The sequence below is a fragment of the Pan paniscus genome, chromosome 1 (genome assembly GCF_029289425.2).
Source record: "Pan paniscus chromosome 1, NHGRI_mPanPan1-v2.0_pri, whole genome shotgun sequence".
NCBI lineage: Eukaryota > Metazoa > Chordata > Mammalia > Primates > Hominidae > Pan > Pan paniscus.
In genome coordinates, this window is record NC_073249.2 from 152,411,774 (window position 1) to 152,434,734 (window position 22,961).

The 22,961-nt window shown below is 37.4% G+C and overlaps 1 protein-coding gene across 1 annotated transcript in view; it reads right to left on the reverse strand.

Moving 5' to 3' along the window:
* Positions 1 to 22,961, reverse strand: part of LOC100990811 (fucose-1-phosphate guanylyltransferase) — a 345,681-nt gene that overhangs the window by 76,355 nt on the left and 246,365 nt on the right. Inside the window, exon 23 of the mRNA XM_055117300.3 lies at positions 5,618 to 5,727. Coding sequence (XP_054973275.1) covers positions 5,618 to 5,727 — 110 coding nt within the window. The remainder of the gene's footprint in view (positions 1 to 5,617; positions 5,728 to 22,961) is intronic.

Sequence of the window (22,961 nt, forward strand, 5' to 3'; positions counted from 1 at the left end):
TTGTCCCCCAACTTGCGAGTAGTATTGTTTTAGTATATAGTCTCACAGAGTTTTGTCTTTCTTAATCTTGGCAGGTAACTATAGAATTATTAATATGTTTATTCAATCAATCTCCATATAACTAGCAGGTCTTAAACTCCATTTAAGAGTTTACATCTCTATTGAATCCCTTTCCCCTATCCTAGGAGGTATACAGTAGGAACTCAACAAATAATTGTTGAAGGAAAGAATGAAAAACAGCCCATTGTTCCCTTTTCTTTGCCACTCAGCTTGCTAACATGATGAAGACCTTACTGGACAATTAAGAAAGACTCAACTGAGTCACATACAGAAGCAGCTCAATTTCAGTATCCTGAGGTGGTTACCAGAGCCAAGCCAGGCTCAACTGACTGGCAGACCCACATATCTCAAGTTAGCTGAAGACTTTGCTTTCCTAATATGCTTTTTCTTCATCTTCCCCTCTTCATCTCATCAGCAGAACAAAGACTCCGTGCTGACAAACTTCACTTCTTAACAGTACAACTTTTCTGCTAAGCAATCGATTTTTATCCTTTCTTTTTTTTTAACAGTATCCTTTGGCCATATTCCAATTTCTGTTTGTCATTTCCCAACTCTTTGCTTGAGACATCCATCCTACCCAAAAAATGCTTTTAGAACCTGCCAATGACCTATCTTTACATTGATATTAGAAATTCCACATGCCTGTTATCTATAATTATGAAGAGACACTTCATCAAAGAAAAAGGGATTCCCTTGATTGTTATTTGATGGTAAACTTTGTCATAGTGTGTCCAGAATTGGTGGGTTCTTGGTCTCGCTTACTTCAAGAATGAAGCCGCACACCCATGCAGCGAGTGTTACACTTCTTAAAGATGGCGTGTCCGGAGTTTGTTCCTTCAGATGTTCAGATATGTCCGGAGTTTCTTCCTTCTGGTGGGTTCGTGGTCTCGCTGACTTCAGGAGTGAAGCTGCAGACCTTCGGGGTTAGTGTTACAGCTCATAAACACAGCATGGACCAAAGAGTGAACATCAGCAAGACTTACTGGTAAGAGCAAAAAGCATACCTTCCACAATACAGAAGATGACCAGAGTTGCTTACTGCTGCTGCTGGCTTGGGCACCCTGCTGTTATTCCCTTATCTGGCCCCACCCACATCCTGCTGATTGGTCCATTTTACAGAGAGCTGATTGGTCCGTTTTGACAGGGTGCTGATTGGTGTGTTTATAGTCCCTGAGCTAGACACAGAGTGCTGATTGGTGCATTTACAATCCTCTAGATAGACATAAAAGTTCTCCAAGACCCCACCCCACACAGGAGCCCAGCTGGCTTTGCCTAGTGGATACAGGGCCAGGGCCGTGGGCAGAGCTGCCCACCAGTCCTGCACCACGCGCCTGCACTCCTCAGCCTTTGGGCGGTCAGTGGGACCCAGTGCCGTGGAGCAGGGGGCAGTGCCCATAGGAGAGGCTCGGGCCACGCAGGAGCCCACGGTTAGGGGGTGACTCGGGCATGGAGGGCTGCAAGTCCCAAGCCCTGCCGTGTGGGGAGGCAGCTGAGGCCTGGTGAGAATTTGAGCATGGTGTGGGTGGGCCGGCAGTGTTGCGGGACCTGGCCCACCCTCTGCAGCTGCTGGCCCGGGTGCTAAGCCCCTCAGTGCCCGGAGTGGCGCCCACCGGCCACTCCGAGTATGGGGCCTGCACCCACCCAGAACTCATGCTGGCACGCGAGCGCCAGCTGGTTCCCTCCTGCGCCTCTCCCTCCACACCTCCCCGCAAGCTGAGGGAGTGGGCTCCGGCCTCGGCCAGCCCAGAGAGGGGTTCCCACGGTGCAGCTGGGGGCTGAAGAGTTCCTCATGTGTGGCCAGAGTGGACGACGAGGCCAAGGAGGCCCCGAGAGTGAGTGAGGGCTGCTAGCACGTTGTCACCTCTCAATAGCTCACATCCCACAGAGAGAAGGAAATTCTAGAATAGGTGCTTGACATACTTTTTCTGAGAAAATATGCCTGAAGTTCACACTGAAATACAAGAAAATGTTTTCCTAAACTATTTTATGTGATGTAATTTTCAAGATGAAATTTTCTGGACATCAAAATTCAGATGCAGAGATTGAAGGCACTGATAGGCAATACTGGTATTCATTCATTTACTCAACAAACATTCTTGAGCATCCAGCTTTAGATGTTAGTGTTATAGCAGTGAACAAAATAAACAAAAAGCACTGCTTTCATGGAGCTAACATTTTGGTAGTGATGGAAGATTCTAAACAAATAAACATGTAACACATCAGGTTGAATGGCCAGGATAAGAGGTTATCTTCTGAGATACTCAATCCACATCCCAAAACGATCTTCATTTTTCTTCTTAAGAGTTTCTGTGTACACAGATGAGACTAGGTAATGACTTGGTCTGGATTTTGCCTTTAGGAAAAGAATGGAAAATTTGCATTCTCTTTTCAAACATCTGGACTGGGGCTTATTTTATTTCTCCTGAGTGAGATATTTCCTGAAATAATAACAGCCTCACTTTATTCTCTTGTTGAAGAGCTATAAAGTGCCTAGGAAGGATCAGAAACAAAGTTATAATTTAAGAGGACAATAACTAGGATGGTTTAGGATGGAAAAATAAGAACCATTAGGTCTTTACGTATGAGGTCCTCCATTGTAAAGAATGCAAACTAATACTCTCCACTCTGAGCAATGGAATCAATTGATTGATATCAAAGCACAAGGATTTTAATAGACAACAAAATATACTGGCAGAAGGATTACTAGACACTGGACTGAACTGTGTTACTAGGAAAGAAGTTGTGCAATCTCCTCAGTGGATCTCTGAGAACAAAGCAGACATAACCTGTCTGCACACTTAAGAATCCTTTCTTGCAGGCGGATTGTTTGGAATTTCATTCTGTGATAATATGACTATTCCCTCTCTATTCTTTTAGACCTATGACCGTATTTAAAAATTTATTTTAGGCCGGGCGTGGTGGCTCACGCCTGTAATCCTAGCACTTTGGGAGGCCGAGACGGGCGGATCACGAGGTCAGGAGATCGAGACCATCATGGCTAACATGGTGAAACCCCGTTTCTACTAAAAATACAAAAATTAGCCGGGCGTGTTGGCGGGCGCCTGTAGTCCCAGCTACTTGGGAGGCTGAGGCAGGAGAATGGCATGAACCTGGGAGGCGGAGCTTGCAGTGAGCCGAGATCGCGCCACTGCACTCCAACCTGGGAGACACAGCGAGACTCCGTCTCAAAAAAAAAAAAAATAGGGAATCCTTTCCCCATTGCTTGTTTTTCTCAGGTTTGTCAAAGATCAGATAGTTGTAGGTAAGCGGCGTTATTTCTGAGGGCTCTATTCTGTTCCATTGATCTATATTTCTGTTTTGGTACCAGTACCATGCTGTTTTGGTTACTGTAGCCTTGTAGTATATTTTGAAGTCAGGTAGTGTGATGCCTCCAGCTTTGTTCTTTTGGCTTAGGATTGACTTGGCGATGCGGGCTCTCTTTTGGTTCCATATGAACTTTGAAGTAGTTTTTTCCAATTCTGTGAAGAAAGTCATTGGTAGCTTGATGGGGGTGGCATTGAATGTGTAAATTACCTTGGGCAGTATGGCCATTTTCACGATATTGATTCTTCCTACCCATGAGCAAGGAATGCTCTTCCATTTGTTTGTATCCTCTTTTATTTCCTTGAGCAGTGGTTTGTAGTTCTCCTTGAAGAGGTGCTTCACATCCCTTGTAAGTTGGATTCCTAGGTATTTTATTCTCTTTGAAGCAATTGTGAATGGGAGTTCACTCATGATTTGGCTCTCTGTATTTAATAAATGGTGCTGGGAAAACTGGCTAGACATATGTAGAAAGCTGAAACTGGATCCCTTCCTTACACCTTATACAAAAATCAATTCAAGATGGATTAAAGATTTAAATGTTAGATCTAAAACCATAAAAACCCTAGAAGAAAACCTAGGCATTACCATTCAGGACATAGGCGTGGGCAAGGACTTCATGTCCAAAATACCAAAAGCAATGGCAACAAAAGCCAAAATTGACAAATGGGATCTAATTAAACTAAAGAGCTTCTGCACAGCAAAAGAAACTACCATCAGAGTGAATAGGCAACCTACAACATGGGAGAAAATTTTCGCAACCTACTCATCTGACAAAGGGCTAATATCCAGAATCTACAGTGAACTCAAACAAATTTACAAGAAAAAAACAAACAACCCCATCAAAAAGTGGGCGAAGGACATGAACAGGCACTTCTCAAAAGAAGACATTTATGCAGCCAAAAAACACATGAAAAAATGCTCATCATCACTGGCCATCAGAGAAATGCAAATCAAAACCACTATGAGATATCATCTCACCCCAGTTAGAATGGCAATCATTAAAAAGTCAGGAAACAACAGGTGCTGGAGAGGATGTGGAGAAATAGGAACACTTTTACACTGTTGGTGGGACTGTAAACTAGTTCAACCATTGTGGAAGTCAGTGTGGCGATTCCTCAGGGATCTAGAACTAGAAATACCATTTGACCCAGCCATCCCATTACTGGGTATATACCCAAATGACTATAAATCATGCTGCTATAAAGACACATGCACACGTATGTTTATTGCGGCATTATTCACAATAGCAAAGACTTGGAACCAACCCAAATGTCCAACAATGATAGACTGGATTAAGAAAATGTGGCACATATACACCATGGAATACTATGCAGCCATAAAAAATGATGAGTTCATATCCTTTGTAGGGACATGGATGAAATTGGAAACCATCATTCTCAGTAAACTATCGCAAGAACAAAAAACCAAACACCGCATATTCTCACTCATAGGTGGGAATTGAACAATGAGATCACATGGACACAGGAAGGGGAATATCATACTCTGGGGACTGTGGTGGGGAGGGGGGAGGGGGGAGGGATAGCATTGGGAGATATACCTAATGCTAGATGACGAGTTAGTGGGTGCAGCGCACCAGCATGGCACATGTATACATATGTAACTAACCTGCACAATGTGCACATGTACCCTAAAACTTAAAGTATAATAAAAAAAAAAGAAAAAAAAATTTATTTTACTGTTTAAATATCCCTTCCATAACATTGATCACTCCATTTGAATTCGAAGTCTATGCTGTTAACCACATCATAATACTGTCAACTCAGAAAGTTAGAGAGGGATTAGGACCCAGGTCTTCTGCCTCCTACGTGAGCCAGTGCTACTGAAGACCACCTATTCTGAGGCCTGCCTCATGTTTAAAAGCCAACACAAATCCATCTTGTGCCAAATTTCTTGCTTCAGAAAATGACTAAGTGTGGCTCACGCGTAGTTAATAAAAATTGCAGCTGAGATGAGACTGTGAGTCATCTGTCATACCCTGGTCTCTCTTTTACTAATCAGTTGTGAGAAACGTTTCAAAATCAGAAAGCAGCAGCTAAGAAATATGAGATACTCAGACTTCTTGAGGCAATTAGAGACTAAAGAGCAGAAGGCAAATCAGTCTTCCCGCCTTGACAGTCTTAAAATACACACTGAAAGTAGACTTTGGAGTTATACTATTTGTGACAGATTTTGACCATAACACATTTTCTAAGAGGAAATAAAAATTACTCACTTCAGGACATGCGTTCCACCCTCGTATCAGCAGAGATGATATGGGCTTGGGAATGGAATAGCCAATGGGAGGTCTGATGTGGTGGTAAGCCATGTCTGCTGCCGCAGCCGCTGCAAACCAAATGGTCATGTCAGTTTTGAAATTCACATGTTTATTTCAAGCAACAAATGAAGACACACACACACAAGAAGGCATTACAAATCAATCTGAGCAACATCAGCAGACATTCAAAGAGACCTCTAGGCTTTTTTCCCCCAATGGTCTAAAGAAAGTGATGGATAATTTGATACTACAAATTTATCTTTATTCATTTGGTTTCAGACTCAATAAATAGTACAGGGCATTTATAAGGAGTGAAGGAATATGCAAGGAGCAAGTAGTTTTGTGTGTCTGAAGTATAGGGTATGTACATGATATTATAAGAAGTAAAGATTGAAAGGCAGATTAAACAAGACTGTATAATGCCATAAATCCCAGGCTAAAGAGTTTATATTGTATGTAGTAAACATGGAATACCACTGAAATTTGCACTTCTTATAGCACCTGTATCACTTGAGCAAAGTAGATTTTTTAAAGCTTAAATCCTATTACTGGTTACAAAGTTGTTGGGATTTTAATTTTTAATATTTATAAAGTAGTTATTATTTTTAAAACTCTGTTGGACACTTCAAATCTTTATTTTAGCTAACAATACTCATTGATTGAAGTCTGTCGTGTTGCCTGCCTGCATGGATTTCTGAATATCGCTCATCTCAAAGTCTGCATCACTGTTTTGTGATTCTTAGAACTTCACTGTAGATTCCTGATTGCTAAATATTTCCTGTTCTGCAACTAATGATTTCTATACTCCCTTAGAAACCAAGCTTGTAGCTACTTTTACTGAATGCATTTTGTATCAGGCATCATGGTAGATAACTACATAAACTCCTTTAATCCTCCTAACCACCATGCAAAGTAGGTGTTGTTGTTGTTGTTGTTATGTGTGGAACTAGTTTTTAATTTATAAACATTTTACATATAACTAATGTTTGGTGCAGTCTTTTGTTTCAAAATCCATGCTGTCTTTAGCACATATTATAAGAAAAATACTCTGTAATCAACACATATGCCCTGTCTATTCCTCACAAAAATTGCTCTGCCTCAGTGAGAGGATAAAGTTCCAGGACATTGCTGCTGCCTGTCTTTTAGATTGTGGTATTGTAAGCATCTGTCTATATCTTAATGACTTCTGAGATATAAGCCACAACTACTACCTCTACTCTACCAAAATTTACTCCCATCAAATTCTGTTTATCCATACACTTTCAGTAGGCCTAGTGAAATTATATGCAATGTGATTTGATCAACACTTTATGGATTATTCTGAATGATTACCTAATTTTGCCAATTGTAAATTAATACTTCTTCCTTGTAGAAGTTTAAAAAATTAAGAGTATTGGAATAAATGTTATCATTTAGAAGAAACCACTGTTAAAATATTTCACATATTTCTTATACTTTACATCATTGACCTTATGTCAATATACAATTATGTAATTGTTTTTTCTAAATATTAAAGAATTAATCTAAGCAATGAAGCATTTTCTCATGTTATTAACACTTTATGTTAACATATTTTAATGACTCTGCATTTAGTTTTTAATCATTTCCCAATTTTAGGTTTTTCCAAATTTGGGTGTAAACACTTCAAAGAATATCTTTTCAACATGAGTTGCCAGATTTCATAGATTATTCATTTATGATATTTTGAGGAGAGAAGATGATGTGCCAAAGGCATAACTACTTTAAAGACTTCGGTACAACAATTATTCTAACAGTTGTACTAAATTTATACTCTCAACAGCATGTGTGTGAGGGTTATCAATACATCTGCACCAGAATTAGGTTTTCTCATTTTATAAAACATGTTACTAATTTCAGAGGTAAATATATCCACTCATTTTTTTTGTTGTTTAGATTGTGTTCTTATCAAATATGTCACTACTTATCAAATGTGTCTTCTGTGTCACAAAAAATTAGGCATTTTGGAGTACTTTCACTGGTTACTCTTGACTTTTTTTTTTTTTCTCGAGACAGAGTCTCACTGTGTCACCCAGGCTGGAGTGCAGTGGCGTGATCTGGGCTCACTGCAGCCTCTGCCTCCCGGGTTCAAGTGATTCTCCTGCCTCAGCCTCCCAAATAGCTGGGAGTACAGGCACATGCCACCACCCCCAGCTAATTTTTTTGTATTTTTAGTAGAGATGGGATTTCACTGTGTTAGCAGGATGGTCTCGACCTCCTGACCTCGTGATCCTCCTGCCTTGGCCTCCCAAAGTGCTGGGATTACAGGCGTGAGGCACCATGCTGGGCCACTCTTGACTATTTTTAAATTATTTCTGGAATGAGGTAAATCAATAAGCAAACAAACTGGTGCTTAGCAATCACTGATCTTCTAACTCTACTTTGTTACCTTATGATCATTTGGATATTGTTGAGCTGGTGTAGCTATAAGTACATAAGCCAGTATGGTGAGCACATTTAAAATAGTTGTGCATAGTCTAATGGGTGGGGAGGGACTAGTCATAAAATGAGTTAAACTCAGATGCAGGTGCCAACCATCCCCCTTTGAAATTCTTTTAGATTCTGGTATCAAAAATATAGAGTTACTTGTTTGCTTCTTGGCAGTGTGTCTGGAAAATCAGTTTAAGATGAATGATATTTAATTCTTCATTATTCAAAGTAGATTCTGCAAAGTCTTGGCATCTCCTCCCCTTTGCTTTAAGCACTCTTGGCAGTGATGCTACTCATTAGTGCCTCCACCAGAAAGTGGGCAATGTAACATGAGGGGGTCATGAAATTGAAATTTGTCACCTTGAGATTGTTTTGTCAGTCTTGCCTAAGCAGCCATGCTACACTAACATCTGGGAAATTTTCTGGTATTACAGATGCAGGAAGGAGATTGTCAGCCCATTAATCAAATTTTTACCTTGATTGCTACAAAAAATATGTTAGAGGATTTATGTAAATGTTGGTTTCTACTTTAAAGAATGAGACTTTGCCATTAAAGGAGAATAAAGCTAAATTTAAAAATATTAATAACTATTTATTGAGCAACTATTATTTCTCAACACTCTCCTGAAATATTTATCAATAGTTTAGCAGAAATAATAACCTAGATCTAGAGTATGAGTATCCAATAGAACTTTTTACATTGATAAAAATGTTCTTGTAATCCCAGCACTTTGGGAGGCTGAGGCGGCAGATCACGAGGTCAGGAGATTGAGACCATCCTGGCTAACATGGTGAAACCGCATCTCTACTAAAAACACAAAAAATTAGCTGGACGTGGTGGCTGGCGCCTGTAGTCCCAGCTACTCGAGGCAGGAAAATCACTTGAACCTGGGAGGCAGAGGTTGCAGTGAGTCGAGATCGTGCCACTGCACTCCAGCCTGGGCGACAGAGCAAGACTCCGTCTCAAAAAAAAAAAAAGTTATATGTTGTTAAATATGATAGCATAAAGTTACAGAGCACTTAAAATGTGGCTAGTGTGACTGATAAATTGAGTTTTTAATTTGTTTAATTTTATTTAATATAAATTTAAATAGTCATGGTAAGTGGCTTTCATATTAAACAACATAATTCTAGAGCATAGCTTGCACTCTCATTATCCTGAAAAACAAGAGTTAAACCCAGTATTGTGAGTCAGCTGCAGAGTCTATATAAACATAGTGTCAATTTGTGGATTCAACTTCTCCCTTGTTTGTCGATACTTTATCAAGAAAAGAGAAGACATGAATGGAGATTGTCTATGTTGTTTCTCAAAAGTGATAGACCAGTGAAAAGCTACAGAACAGGCATTCAGCACAACATGTGATAACCTCATTCATGTATTCATTTGTCAAAATGTACTGACTATTTTATGTAAGTGATAATAAACCAAAAATAATCTGGTGTTATTTTTTTCAATGAAAATTGGTAAATGAATAAATAAGAAATATGTGAATGCCTAGTTTTTTTCACTGCATTTTATGGTTCAGTTGTTAATTCTAAAATGCAATTCCTTTTGCCTGGAATGTTCTCCCCTACCTCTTTTTCCTTCGTAACATCTACTGTCATTTAGATCTTATCTTTGATTGACTTTTCCTGGGTACCCTTCCTATGTACTTCCATAACAACCTGTACTATCATAACATGTATTATACTTAATTGCCTCTTTATTTGTCTGCCTGTGCATATAGATCATAAATGCCTTGAGGTCAGGGACTGTGTCTTTTCACCATTGTATCTTCTGTGCCTAGCACAGTACTTGGCTATTAATAGGTATTCAAAAGGTATGCATTATTTCCCTTAGGATAATGGCCTCCAGCTACATCCATGTTGCTGCAATGGACATTATTTTGTTCTTTTTATGGCCATATAGTATTCTATGGTGTATATGTACCACATTTTCTTTATCCAATCCTCTGTTGATGTGCACCTAAGTTGATTCCATGTCTTTGCTATTGTGGACAGTAGAGGTCATTATCCAAGGGGAATTAATGCAGGACCAGAAAACCAAATAACACATGTTCTCACCTATAAGTGGGAACTAAACTTTGGGTACACATGGACATAAAGATGAGAACAATAGACACTGCAGACTACTAGAGGAGGAAGGGAGAGAGAGGGGCAAGTTGAAAAACTACCTATTGGGTACTATGCTCACTGCCTGGTGATGAGATCCATAACCCAAACCTGAGCATCACAATATACCCATGAACCTGCACATGTACCCCCTGAATCTAAAATAGAAGTTGAATAATAGTAAACAATTAAAAAACATAGGCACTAAAAGTGTTATTTAACTGGAACTCATATAAATTCTGGTATATAGGACTCAGTAACATTTATTGAATAAATGAATGAAGATGATAGTAGCTTAACAGCAATAAATATCTTATTCATTATTATGTTTAGAGAACAGGGCACAATGCCTAGCCATCAAGAAACACTGTAGAATGAATATAATGTTTAGTTTAATTCTAGATGACAACATGAGCAGGTAAATTACTGAAATCTAGTGGCAAATTTAATCAATATAATATCTTTCATTCAAAAATATGGGAGGAGGTGCTTCAATAAATTAAAGCAGAGTGACATAATAAGAAGTACCTTTACCAAGGAAATCTGGAGGTCTAATTTTCAGTCTGGCTCTGCTGTAAACTCTCTGGGAGATACTAATTAAACCAATTTGCCTCATGAGCATTAATTTTGCTAAATGTAAGATGAAGCAGGGAAGAGAGAGTATAATGGTGGCAAACATGGGCTTTGAAGACAGAGAACCCGAGTATTTAAGTCTTGACTGCCCTCTTACTAGCATGTGACATTGAGCAAATGTCTTATCCTAAAAGAACTTAACCCACAGGTTACTAGGACTAACTGAGATAATATACATGGAGCTCCAGGCACATTGTTGGCTCTCAACAAGTGTAGCTGCGTTGTTGTTGTTGCTATTATCATCATCTGCACATCTAAAAGTCTTACCAATTCTTTTTGGTTTGAACCTAGAGAGCTAGATATAAAAAACATAATTGTATGTTTTCTGTTTTGTTTAGAACACCAGTCAACTTAGGTCCTTTTTAGGTTCTCTTTGGGTATGAATACCAAGTAAAATATTACACTGAGTTACTGCAAATTTTAAGGCTACAACCTATCTCACTGGTCATAAGGCTCAGCTCATAATGCAATATGACTATGCAGAGAGAATGACTGTGCAGCTCTCCATGACAACCTTAATTATCTATACCCCACTTATGGATAAGTTAGTATTAGATTCTCAATCCCTAAAGTAACCTTTCACTGTCTTCTGTTTTATAAAATTAAATTTAGAAACTCACATTAAAAAGATTAAAAAGAGAGCAATATGCTACAATATTTTGTTAGTAAGTTTTGACCTATATAAAATTGCCAGAAGTATCTTAATTTTTCAACTTTGATTGTGTTTATATGTGTTCTGAAAAGTATAATTGATTCTACTTCATTGTTTTTAATGGGCAGGGCTGTGGTGAGACAAAGCAAATGTGTTCTACAATCCCAGCAAGAGCTAAGACACATTCTTTGTTAAACTGACACTTTTCAATGATGTATCACCAGAGTGTATAGCATCTGAGAGAGACCATGAGATTGCAATCTTGAGATTGCACTAAGAATGGCTTAATTTTTTAAACCACATCCCATTCTCATTACATACTGTCAGAAGAATAGATTAATTTGTTCCATTGTCTGTTCTCATTGCAATCTTTGTCAGTGTAATGAAATATTGGAATGTTAATATCAGCTATATTCATAGAAATATCTCCATCTATTGGACTGATTTAATCTTTCCAGTGATCTGCGTGGTGATTGGTTGGCTCTACTCCTTTTAGTGATAAACTGATAAGGATTAGCACAATAAACATAAGATTTCAGAAATTTAGCTCACTCCTATTTTCCTGTCGCTTGTCAAAGAACAGTCCACATCATCAGTGTGTTTATATCCTATGAAGTTATTATATCCAGAATGCTTTAGGGTCCAAATAATATGTGGAAAAGGGCATAATCATCTAATATTTAAGGAGGGGTAGTAAACTCAAATGGCTATCAATATGAGACCTATTGAATATCTGTGTCTTTAAATGTACTTTAATTCATATTTTTAAATACCATATGTGACATAAAAAAGTCTGCAAGCCATATTTGGTTCCCGGACTTCCAGTTTGCAACTCTGAGTTAAAGTCTCAATGTGAAGTCTCACCAAAACCTGCCTAGAAAAAATTGGCAGATGTTCTTAAATTACTGCTATATCCTAGACTACTAAGAGCCTGGCATTAAGGAATCCCAGGACACAGACTTAAATCTCTTTGTGAACCAGCTGGTGTCACACAGGAAAACAAAAAGAAAACAAGAGACCCTCTTCTTTGGGCCCAGACTATAATTTGAAAGTGATCCACAAATCTGGGTACCTGGTTATAAGGAAATGGGAATGGATACAATACATATTGATGGATTAATTCATCTCAGCTTTCTTCTTTAGTTGATCATGATGTATCAGAGGAGACAAGCCCAGGAGAGAAATGAAATCTGGGAAGCAGGTGTTGATTTCTTTCTCTAAAATGTATTGAGGACAGCTCTTATTTGCCAGGTTGTGCCTGCTTCTTTTTCATCTTGCCTGGTTCTTCTCTATCTGTTTGGCTTCACACCTTGGCTCCTTCTCCTCCTAATCTGATCATTTCCCTCATAAATCTCCTCCTTTTCTTGTATCCATCATTATCATGATGGTTAAGCCAGAAGCCTGGAAGTCTTTCTTGACCTCCTCATTTCCCTTGTGCTCACACCTCAATCCATTCAGAAGTCCTATTAAAATCTCCTTAAACCAATATCTCCTTTCTCTTTCAAAGCTACTGCTTCAGTTAACGTAATAGATATTTCTTCTAGATGAACTGATTTCCCTGCCTCCAGTTTTGAATTTCTCCAGTCCAGCCTTTGCTTTGTTACAAGAGAAGCATTCTAAAATAATAATAAGAGTTGTTCTATATTCCTTTTTAAAACTTTGCAGTGACCTCCATTGATGACACACACAAGGCCTGTGATAGTTCATTAAATGTGTCAACTTGACTGGGCTAAGGGGTACCCAGATAGCTGGTAAACTGTTATTTCTAGTGTGTCTGTGAGGGTGCTTCTTGAAGAGATTAGCATTTGAGTCATAGACTGAGTGTAAAAGATCCACCCTCACCAATGTGGGCAGGCATCATCCAATGCCTTGAGGGCCCCAACAGAATGAGGAGTCAGAGGAAGGGTGAATTAGCTCTCTTTTCTGGGGCTGTGACATGCATCTTCTCCTGACCTCAGATATCAGCACTTCAGATCCTTGGGCCTTCAGAGTCTGGAACTTACAGTGGTGACCCTCCTGATTCTCAGGACTTTGAACTCACACTGAATTACATCACTGACTTTCTGGGTTCTCTGGTTAGTGGAGAGCATATTGTGGGATTTCTTGGTCTTCATAATCATATGAGTCAATTACCACAATAAATCACCTCTTATACATATAAATAGATATATTCCACTTGTTCTGCTTCTCTAGAGAACCCTGACTTGTACAAGGACTTTCAACATCTGGTTCCAGTTTTACATTTATAGTCTGTGTTGTTTGACTGATGTCCTTGTATTCCCTGATTCATCCCTACTGAACTATCTGTGGATTTCTCAGGCCTCTGGACCTTGCTGATACAGCTTTCTGCTGGATCATCTTCCTCACTTCTTCATAGTTTACCTATTTAACTAGTAGTCATCTTTCAAAAGTGCATTCAGGTATCATCTGTTCTAAGCATCCTTCCCTGATATCCTTTTACTTCCTCCAGTTTGGGTAGAAGGCCCTTCCAGGGAGCATCCTTAGTCCTCTGTGCTTCTCTCTAGTTGAGACTTACTCTGCTGATTTTGCTTCTGTCACTCATTCTCTATACTATGAGTAGTTTGATGGCCTGGTCAGCGACCTAGTCCTCTTTATTTTCTGCTTACTATGGCGCAGTTCCTGGCCCAGAAAGAAAGAACTCAGTGGTGGCCTAAAGATAATAATAATAATAATACCTAACATTTATTGAGTGCTTATTATTATCAACCACTGCTCTAACCTTTTGAAGTAGGTCTTATTATTATGACCATTTAAAAAATAAATGAATGCTTGTGAGGATGCAAAGAAAGGGGAACTCTCATACACTGTTGGTGGGAATGTTAATTTGTACAGTCACTGAGATGGAGAACAGCATGGAGGTTTCTCAAAAAACTAACAATTGTACTACGATATTATCCAGCAATCCCACTGCCAGGTATATATCCAAAAGAGAAGAAATCAGTATATCTAAGAGATAGCTGCACTCCCATGTTTACTGCAGCACAATTAACAATAGTAAAGATTTTGAATCAGCCTAAATGTACATCAGTAGATAAATGGATAAAGAAAATGTGGTACATATTCACAAGGAATATTATTCAGACATAAAAAGAATGAAATCCTATCATTTGCAACAACATGGATGGAACTGGAAGCCATTATATGAAGTGAAATAAGCCAGGCACAGAAAAACAAATATCACATATTCTCGCTCATATGTGGGAGCTTAAAAAAAAATGAACTCATGGAGATAGAAAGTAGAATGATAGTTACCAGAGGCTGGGAAGGGTAGTGGGGAATATGAGATAAAGTGGAAATGGCTAATAGATACAAAAATACAGTTAGATAAAATGAATAAGATCTAGTATTCAGTAGCATAATGGAGTGACTATAGTTAACAATAATTTATTGTATGTTTTAAAACAACTAAAGAACAGAATTAGAATGTCCCTAATCCAAAGAAATGATAAATGCTTAAGTCAGATATCCCTATTATTCTGGTTTGATCATTACACATTTTATGCCTGAATCAAAACATCACATGTACCCCATAAATATGTACAATTATTATGTATCCATAATAACATAAAAGAAAGAATTAAGAATAAAAATAATAAACTAAGGTATAGATAGGTTAAATAAATTGCACAAGGTCGCAAGACACATGCCAATTCTCTTTAGCCCCTACGGTGTTAGCCTGAAAAATATTTTCTTTAAAATGCTGAATTAATTGCCGACATTAAAAAATGTATAGATTTCTTAATTAATGAGCAGAAAGAAATTAGTTGATATGGTCAGCGTGGGTATACCTACGTTCCTGCTCAGCGCTGTTTGGCTAGAGCGTGAGTCAGAGCACGTGATTTCTTATTCATCACACTGTTCTGCCTTGAGCATCCGCATGGTCCTGTGGGCATTTGATCTTTTTGATTTGACCTTTAAGGTGGTGGATGTGATGGTTTTTCAGTTTTCCTAAACCTGAGATTGCAGGTTAATTTAAACATGTGAGATTCAAAAGAGACCCTAACTTCAAGCTTTTCTGAATGTATCCCTATCACTTGTGTAGGAGTCAATGCTAATATTGGTGTTCTTTGTTTATATTTTTCCCAGGAGGTAGTATGCTGTTAAATCCAGAAGGATGAGTCCTGTATAATGCTGCTACTACCATAATTGATAATGCTGTCTCACTTTGCAGTCATGGATTCGTTCCTCGTTGTAAATGGCTAATATGTAGCTTATATTGAATCTGATGCTTCACATAATTTATTGCTGAACATATGCTAGATGGCCTAACCACTGAAATGATATTAGACATCTTGTTTCTTGATTCATGGTAACTGTCCAACTTTGAAAAATTCAGCATCTATCATAAACAAACTCTCTTTCCAATAAAGTACTATACATTTTAATATCTGGGATATTGGAATAAAGATACTCTTAGGCAAGACTTTCAACTTTTTATTAAATAATATTCTCCTTCTAAAGTGGGTAACTATTTCTGGGGTCCATGAACTAAAATCTCAGGGACATTTTTACCTTTTTTAAGTATTTAGTTTATAATTAGCAAAGTCTAATGAAGTAGAGAAAATTACAAAACTGTGAGTGAAATGCGACAAATGCAATGATAAATGGTGACTTGGGATAAGGAAGAAATTGCACTTGATATTGGAGAATTAAGAAAGATTTTTGGAAAGAAATTATATTTAGACTAAGACCTAAAAATAAATTGGAGTTGGTGTAATGAAAAGTGGAGAAGAGTGTCTCTGACAAAGAGACTAGTGTGCACAAAGGCATGGAGGTGAGAGGACACATGCTGGGGATATGAAAGTTTCCTGTGGTTGGGATGACTCTGGATGACAGGCTGCATGTGGTGAGATGGAGGCCGGGGAGGCAGGCAGGGACATAATCATAAGGGGCTTTGAAGATTGTTTTAAGATGTTTTGTTTTTATCTTAAGAGCAAAAGAAAAACACTGGGGATTTTAAGTCAGAAAAGTGCTATGTTCAAATTTGCATTTTTAGAAAGCTAAATCTAGTGATTGGTGGAAAAAAGATGATGAGCAAAGCTGAAGACAGGATACTACTTAAGATAATGTGCTGTATTTGACATGTGAAATAAGGAAGTAGCAGTGGAGATGGAGATAACTGGATGGATTTCAGAGATAAACTGTAGAACTGAAAATAGGAAAATAATTTTAAAAAGAAAGAAAGAGAGAAATAAATAAAGCGAGAACTAAAGAGGAGTCAAGGATGACTTTGAAGTTTCTACATGGGCCACCTAGAGAACAAGAGTGCCACTGAAGTGCAGAATCAAAAGGAGCCTTGACCTTGTATTACACTTTTTCCTAATCTTGCACCTTACAGTTACAGAGAGTTTGCAATTTATAAAGTGTGGTCACAAACATCATCTCATTGAATGCTCACAGTAATTTTTTGTGGTAGTCATCATTAATTGCATTTACTGAGGAAACAGAACTTGTGGAAATGCCTAGAGGTCAGATGAAATGCAACATACGGAGAGTGCAGAAAGTGAACTGATGTTAGTAATGTGAGAGGTACAGAATCAGGGAGAGTTTTACAGGACATAAGAATTTTGAGATTTAATGCTAAGAATATGGGAAGCCATACAATAATTTTAAGCAATGGTAATATATCAGGTTTATGTTTTTAAAATATTATTTCAGTGGATGTTTAGAGATTGGAGAGGAAAAGAAAACAAAAATAAACCAAGAAAGAACAGTCAAAAACAATTTCAGAAGTTCAAATGATAAAGCTGGCAGTTTGCACTAGGGTGATGGCGGATGAAACATTTTGAGAAATAGACAAATCTGAGGTATATATCTTACCACTTCAATTCAACATTGTACTGGAGGTCCCTGACTGTTCAAAAAGGCAAAGAAAAGAAAAGAAAAGAAAAGAAAAGAAAAGAAAAGAAAAGAAAAGAAAAGAAAAGAAAGAATGAAAGAAAGAAAGAAAGAAAGAAGGAAAGAAGGAAGGAAGGAAGGAAGGAAGGAAGAAAATTCTTTATTAACAGATGACATAATTATTTATGTAGAAATCCCAAAGAAGGTACAAAAAAGGGAACTAGGATGGAGAAGTAAATTTAGTAAGTTTGTGGGGTACTAGATTGCAATAAAAATTATTATATTTCTATATATTAATAGTAGCAAAAAATTGGACATTGATTCATTTTACTTTATTCAGTTCTCGGGAAACATGTGCAGGATGTGCAGGTTTGTTACATAAGTAAACATGTACCATGATGGTTTGCTGCACCTATCAACCTATCACCTAGGTATTAAGCACAGTATGCATTAGCTATTTTTCCTGGTGCTCTCCCTCCGCCTGCCTTCCCCAGCAGGCCCCAGTATGCATTGTTCCCCTCCCTGTGTCCATGTGTTCTCATTGTTTAGATCCCGCTTATAAGTGAGAACATGTGGGGTTTGGTTTTCTGTTCCTGTGTTAGTTTTCTGAGGATAATGGCTTCCAGCTCCATCCATGTCCCTGCAAAGGACATGATCTCATTCCTTTTTATGGCAGCATAATATTCCATGGTGTATATGTACCACATTTTCCTTATCCAATCTATAATTGATGGGCATTTGGGTTGATTCCATCTCTTTGCTATTGTGAATAGTGCTGCACACTGAACACAAACATGCCTGTATCTTTATAATAGAATGATTTATATTCCTTTGGGTATATACCCAGTAATGCGATTACTGGGTCAAATGATATGTCTGGTTCTAGGCCTTTGAGGAATCACCACATTGTCTTCCATGATGGTTGAACCAATTTACATATCCACCATCAGTGTAAAAGCGTTCCTATTTCTCCACAGCCTTGCCAGTATCTGTTGTTTGTTGACTTATTAATAATCGCCATTCTGACTGGCATGAAATGGTGTCTCATTGTGGTTTTGATTTGCGTTTCTCTAATGATCAGTGATGTTGGGCGTTTTTTTGTATGTTTGTTGGCCGCACAAATGTCTTCTTTTGAGACATGTCTGTTCATGTCCTTTGCCCACTTTTTAATGGGTTTTTTTTTCATGTAAATTTGTTTAAGTCCATTGTAGATTGTGGGTATTAGACCTTTTTCAGATAGATAGATAATAAACATTTTCTCCTATTTGGTAGATTGTCTGTTCACTCTGATGATAGCTTCTTTTGCTGTGCAGAAGTTCTTTAGTTTAGATCACGTTTGTCAATTTTTGCTTTTGCCACATTGCTTCTGACATTTTTGTCATAAAATCTTTGTCCATGCCTATGTCCTGAATGGTCTTTCCTAGATTTTCTTCTAGGGTTTTTATGGTTTTGGGTTTTACATTTAAGTCTTTAATCCATCTGGAGTTAATTTTTGTATAAGATATAAGGAAGGGGTCCAGCTTCAGTTTTCTGCATATGGCTAGCCAGTTCTCCCAGCACAATTTATTAAATAGGGTTCCCCATTGCTTGTTTTTGTTAGGTTTGTCAAAGATCAGATGGTTATAGATGTGTAAATGTGTGGTCTTATTTCTGAGTTCTTTGTTCTCTTCCATTGGTCTATGTGTCTTTTTTTTCCCCAGTACCATGATGTTTTGGTTATGTAGTCTTGTAGTGTAGTTTGAAGTTGGGTACCATGATGCCTCCAGCTTTACTTTTTTTGCTTAGGATTGTCTTGGCTATATGGGCTCTTTTTTGGTTCCATATGAATTTAAATTTTTTTTCTAATTCTGTGAAGAACGTCAATAGTTATTTAATGGTAATAGCATTGAATCTATAAATTACTTTGGGCAGTCTGGCCATTTTCATGATGTTGATTCTTTCTCTCCATGAGCATGGAATGTTTTTCCATTTGTTTGTGTCCTCTCTTATTTCTTTGAGCAGTGGTTTGTAGTTCCCCTTGAAGAGGTCCTTCACTTTCCTTGCTAGTTGTATTCCTAGGTTTTTTTTTCTCTTTGTAGCAATTGTGAGTGAGAGGTTCATTCACAATTTGCCTCTCTTCTTGTCTATTGTTGGTGTATAGGAATGCTTGTGATTTTTGCACATTGATTTGTATCCTGAGACTTTACTGACATTGCTTAAAGCTTAATAGGTTTTTAAGGACTGAGACAGTAGGTTTTTGGACTGAGACAATGTGGTCTTCTTTACATAGAATCATGTCATCTGCAAACAGAGACAGTGTGACTTTCTCTCTTCCTATTTGAATATGCTTAGTTTCTTTCACTTGTCCTGATTGTTCTGGCCAGAACTTCCAACACGATGTTGAATGGAGTAGTGAGAGAAGGCATCCTTGTCTTGTGCCAGTTTTCAAGGGGAATGCTTCCAGCTTTTGCCCATTCAGTATGATATTGGCTGTGGGTATGTCATAAATGGCTCTTATTATTTTGATGTATGTTCCATCAATACCTAGTTTATTGAGAGTTTTTAACATGAAGGGATGTTGAATTGTATCAAAGACCTTTTCTGCATCTATTGAGATAATCATGAGGTTTCTGTCTTTAGTTCTGTTTATGTGATGAATTACGTTTATTGATTTGCATATGCTGAACCAGCCTTACATCGTGGGGATGAAGCCCACTTGATTGTGGTAGATAAGCTTTTTGATGTGCCGCTGGATTTGGTTTGCCAGTATTTTATTGAGAATTTTTGCATCAATATTCATGAGGGATATTGGTCTGAAGTTTTCTTTTTTTGTTGTATCTCTGCCAGGTTTTGGTGTCAGGATGATGCTGGTCTCATAATATGAGTTAGGGAGGAGTCCTTCCTTTTCAATTGTTTGGAATAGTTTCAGAAAAAATGGTACCAGCTCCTCTTTGTACCTCAGGTAGAATTCAGTTGTAAATCCGTCTGGTCCTGGGCTTTTTTTTGTTGATAGGCTATTTATTATTGCCTCAATTTCAGAACTTATTATTGGTCTATTCATGCAAGCAGCTTCTTCCTGGTTCAGTCTTGCGGGGGTGTACATATCCAGGTATTTATCCATTTCTTCTAGATGATTGTCTAGTTTATTTGCATAGAGGTGTTTATAGTATTCTCTGGTGGTTGTTTGTATTTCTGTGGAGTCAGAAGTATATCCTCTTTATCATTTTTTATTATGCCTATTTGATTATTCTCTTTTCTTCTTTATTGGTCTAGCTAGTGGTGTATCTATTTTATTAATTTTTTCAGAAAACCACCTCCTGGATTCATTGATTTTCTGAAAGGTTTTTTGTGTCTCTATATCCTTCGGTTCACTCTGATGTTGGTTATTTCTTTTCTTCTGCTAGCTTTGGTGGTTGTTTTCTCTTGGTTCTCCAGTTGTTTTTGTTGTAATTGTTAGGATGTCAATTTGAGATCTTTCTAGCTTTTTGAGGTGGGCATTTAGTGCTATAAATTTATCTCAACGCTGCTTTAGCTGCATCTCAGAGATTCTGGTATGTTGTCTCTTTGTTCTCATTGGTTTCAAATAACTTCTTGATCTCTGCCTTAATTTCAATTTTTACTCAGGATTCATTCAGAAGCAGGTTTTGAATTTTCATGTAGTCGTGTGATTTTTAATGAGTTTCTTAATCTTAAATTCTAATTTGATTGTGCTGTGGCCTTAGAGACTGTTTGTTATGATTTCAGTTGTTTTGCATTGGCTTAGGAGTGTTTTACTTCCAATTAGGACATTGATATTTTTAAGAGTAACATTTACAATATATCAAGAGACACAAAATAGATAGAGATAAGTATAATAAAAATATGCAAGGTTTGTATGCTAAAATATATAACAAATTATGTAATGTATGAAATTTAAGAAGACCTAAGTGAAGATAGAGATAAACCATGTTTATTGAGCAGAAGACTAACACGGTTAAGATGTTCATTCTTCCCAAATTGATCTAATAATTCAATACAATCGAATCAAATTCCAACAAGATTTTTATAGGAATATAGACAAGCTGATTCTAAAATTTATATGGAAAAGCAAAAAAAAATCTAGATGGCCAGAGCCTCTTTAACAAAGAAGAACAAAGTTGGCGGATTCACATTACTTAATTTCACGACTCACTATAATATAGTAAGATAGTGTGGTATTGATTTAAGGGTAGACACATGATCAGTGAAACAGAATAGAGTTGGAAATAAGTGCATACATATATGGTCAACTGATTTTTGAAAAATGTACCAAAATAATTTAATAAGAAAGGATAGTAGTTTTGAAAAATTATGAGAAAAGAATTGGACATCTGTATTAAAAAAAAAAGGAATAAACCAAAGAATACCAAATTCAACCCAAACTGGGTACTTTAAAAAAATAAGAACTCAAAATAGATCTTATAAATATAAAACCTAAACCTGTAAAACTTCTATAAAAAAAAATAGGGGGAAGTTTTTATGGCTTTGAGTAAGGCAAAAATATTTTTAGATAGGATACAAATTGATTTAAAATTTTCGTAAGATGGATTTCATTGACATTAAAAACATCTGCTCTTTGAAAGACATTGCTGAGAATACAAAAAGGCAAGCCACAGATTACAGGAAAATCCTTGCAAAACATGTAGCAGATAAAGTACTTCTCCCTATAATCCCTATAATCTAAGAACTCTTACAACTAAATGATGAGACTATTTAAACAAACATTTCACAGAAGAAATATGGATATCAAACAAGCACATAAAGTGTCAATATTTCTAGTCAACAGTGAAATGTAAATATCACAATGATGTTCCATGTACCCCCACTCAAATGCCTAATATATACATATATATTTAAAAATAAACAATTCAAAGTGCTGGCAAGGATGTGGAACAACTGAAATTCTCACCAACTACTGTTGGAAATTCATAATGGTACAGACACCTTGGAAAAACTCTTATTATAACATGTAGCAATCCATCTGTTACTCATTTATTCAATGGAAACAAAAACAACCACACAAAAGCCTCAATTATTTGAGCAGATTTATTCTTAATGGCCCTAAAATGAGAAGAACTCAAATGGTCATGAACTTCTGTATGCATAAATAAATCATGGCACATCTATAATATGAAATATTACATAGTAGTGAAAAAGAATAAATTACTGATAAATGAAGCAACATGATTCCATTTATATGACATTGGTATATAAGTAAGCTTATCCGGACAGAAATGAGGTCATTGGTTGCCAAGGGCTGGAGGTGTGAGAAGTGGATTGATCCCAGACAGGCACTGGGAACTTTTTGGAGTGATGGAAATGTTATGCATCTTGATTGCCATTGTGGTTATACAGCTGTATATATTTATTAAAACTCATTGAAGTGTTAACCTAGAAAGGTAAATTTTACTGCAGGTATATTATGCCTAAATAAACCCTATTTTTAAAAAGACTATTGCAGTGGTTTAAAGGAAAGATGGCTTGGGCTACGATGGTGGTGGATGATGGTAAGTGGTAGAGAAACCCATGTATTAGAAGGTAAAATAAACAGGGCCAGGTTAATGGATTGACACAGGGGATGAAGCAAAAGGAGTTGTATTT